This window comes from Egretta garzetta, unplaced genomic scaffold (assembly GCF_000687185.1).
Source record: "Egretta garzetta isolate BGI_Z169 unplaced genomic scaffold, ASM68718v1 scaffold689, whole genome shotgun sequence".
Taxonomy (NCBI): domain Eukaryota; kingdom Metazoa; phylum Chordata; class Aves; order Pelecaniformes; family Ardeidae; genus Egretta; species Egretta garzetta.
In genome coordinates, this window is record NW_009260804.1 from 32,572 (window position 1) to 33,526 (window position 955).

The 955-nt window shown below is 67.0% G+C and overlaps 1 protein-coding gene across 1 annotated transcript in view; it reads left to right on the forward strand.

Moving 5' to 3' along the window:
* Nucleotides 1-955, forward strand: part of UNC45A (unc-45 myosin chaperone A) — a 9,540-nt gene that overhangs the window by 3,434 nt on the left and 5,151 nt on the right. The window contains exons 9-11 of the mRNA XM_035902280.1: nucleotides 6-95; nucleotides 289-429; nucleotides 626-853. Coding sequence (XP_035758173.1) covers nucleotides 6-95; nucleotides 289-429; nucleotides 626-853 — 459 coding nt within the window. The remainder of the gene's footprint in view (nucleotides 1-5; nucleotides 96-288; nucleotides 430-625; nucleotides 854-955) is intronic.

Sequence of the window (955 nt, forward strand, 5' to 3'; positions counted from 1 at the left end):
TGGAGGGCCTGGCCTACCTCACCTTCGATGCGGATGTCAAGGAGGAGTTTGTGGAGGACAAGGCAGCGATGCAGGCCATGTTCCACCTGGCCAAGGTGCGTGCTGAGTGCTGGGGCGGGGGGCCCTGGGTGGTGGGCACCCTGGCGCTGGGGAAACGTGCCCGAGGGGGTTGTGGGGCTCGGGCTACAGGGCTGGGGTGTGTGCAAGGGCCCAGGGGTGCTGGGTGGGCTCCAGTCCTGGCCTGTCCTCTCTGCCGTGGGTGTGATGGGTGTCCCATTATCGCTGCAGTCGGAGGACAGGAGTGTGCTCTACGCGGTCGCATCCACACTAGTGAACTGCACCAACAGCTACGACCATGAGGAGCCGGACCCCCAGATGCTGGAACTGGCCAAGTACGCCAAGCAGCACATTCCAGAGCAGCACCCCAAGGTGAGCCGGGCACGGCCCTTCTCAGGAGCTGCCGGGAGCCCTGGCCGTGGGAGGGAGCGCGTGGGTGGGCAGAGCCCATGGTCCTGAGTGGGGACACGGTGTCCTTCGGGCCCTCAGGGGTGAGGTCGGAGACCTCTCCGTGGATGGCGGCAGGCTGGTGCCACTGAGCCGGGCGGTGCCCCTGCCTCTGGGACAGGACAAGCCGGACTTTGTGAAGCGCCGGGTGCGGAAGCTGCTGACGGCTGGTGTGGTGTCAGCTCTGGCCTGCATGGTGAAGAGCGAGAACCCAGCGCTCACCAACTCCTGCCGGGAGCTGATCTCCAGGTACGGGCGTGCAGGGGGGGTGGCAGGGAGGGAGCTGGGTCTTGAGGCTGCCGACACCCTGCTGGTGGCCTGTCGGCGAGCTTGCATGCTTGCAGTGAAGGCAAGCTCCTAGGAGCAGAAAAGGGGTGTCCAGGAGTCTGGTACAGCCTGGTCCCGCTGCCACTGTGGCAGGGGCCCCGCCCCCGCCCCCCCCCCTCTCTCC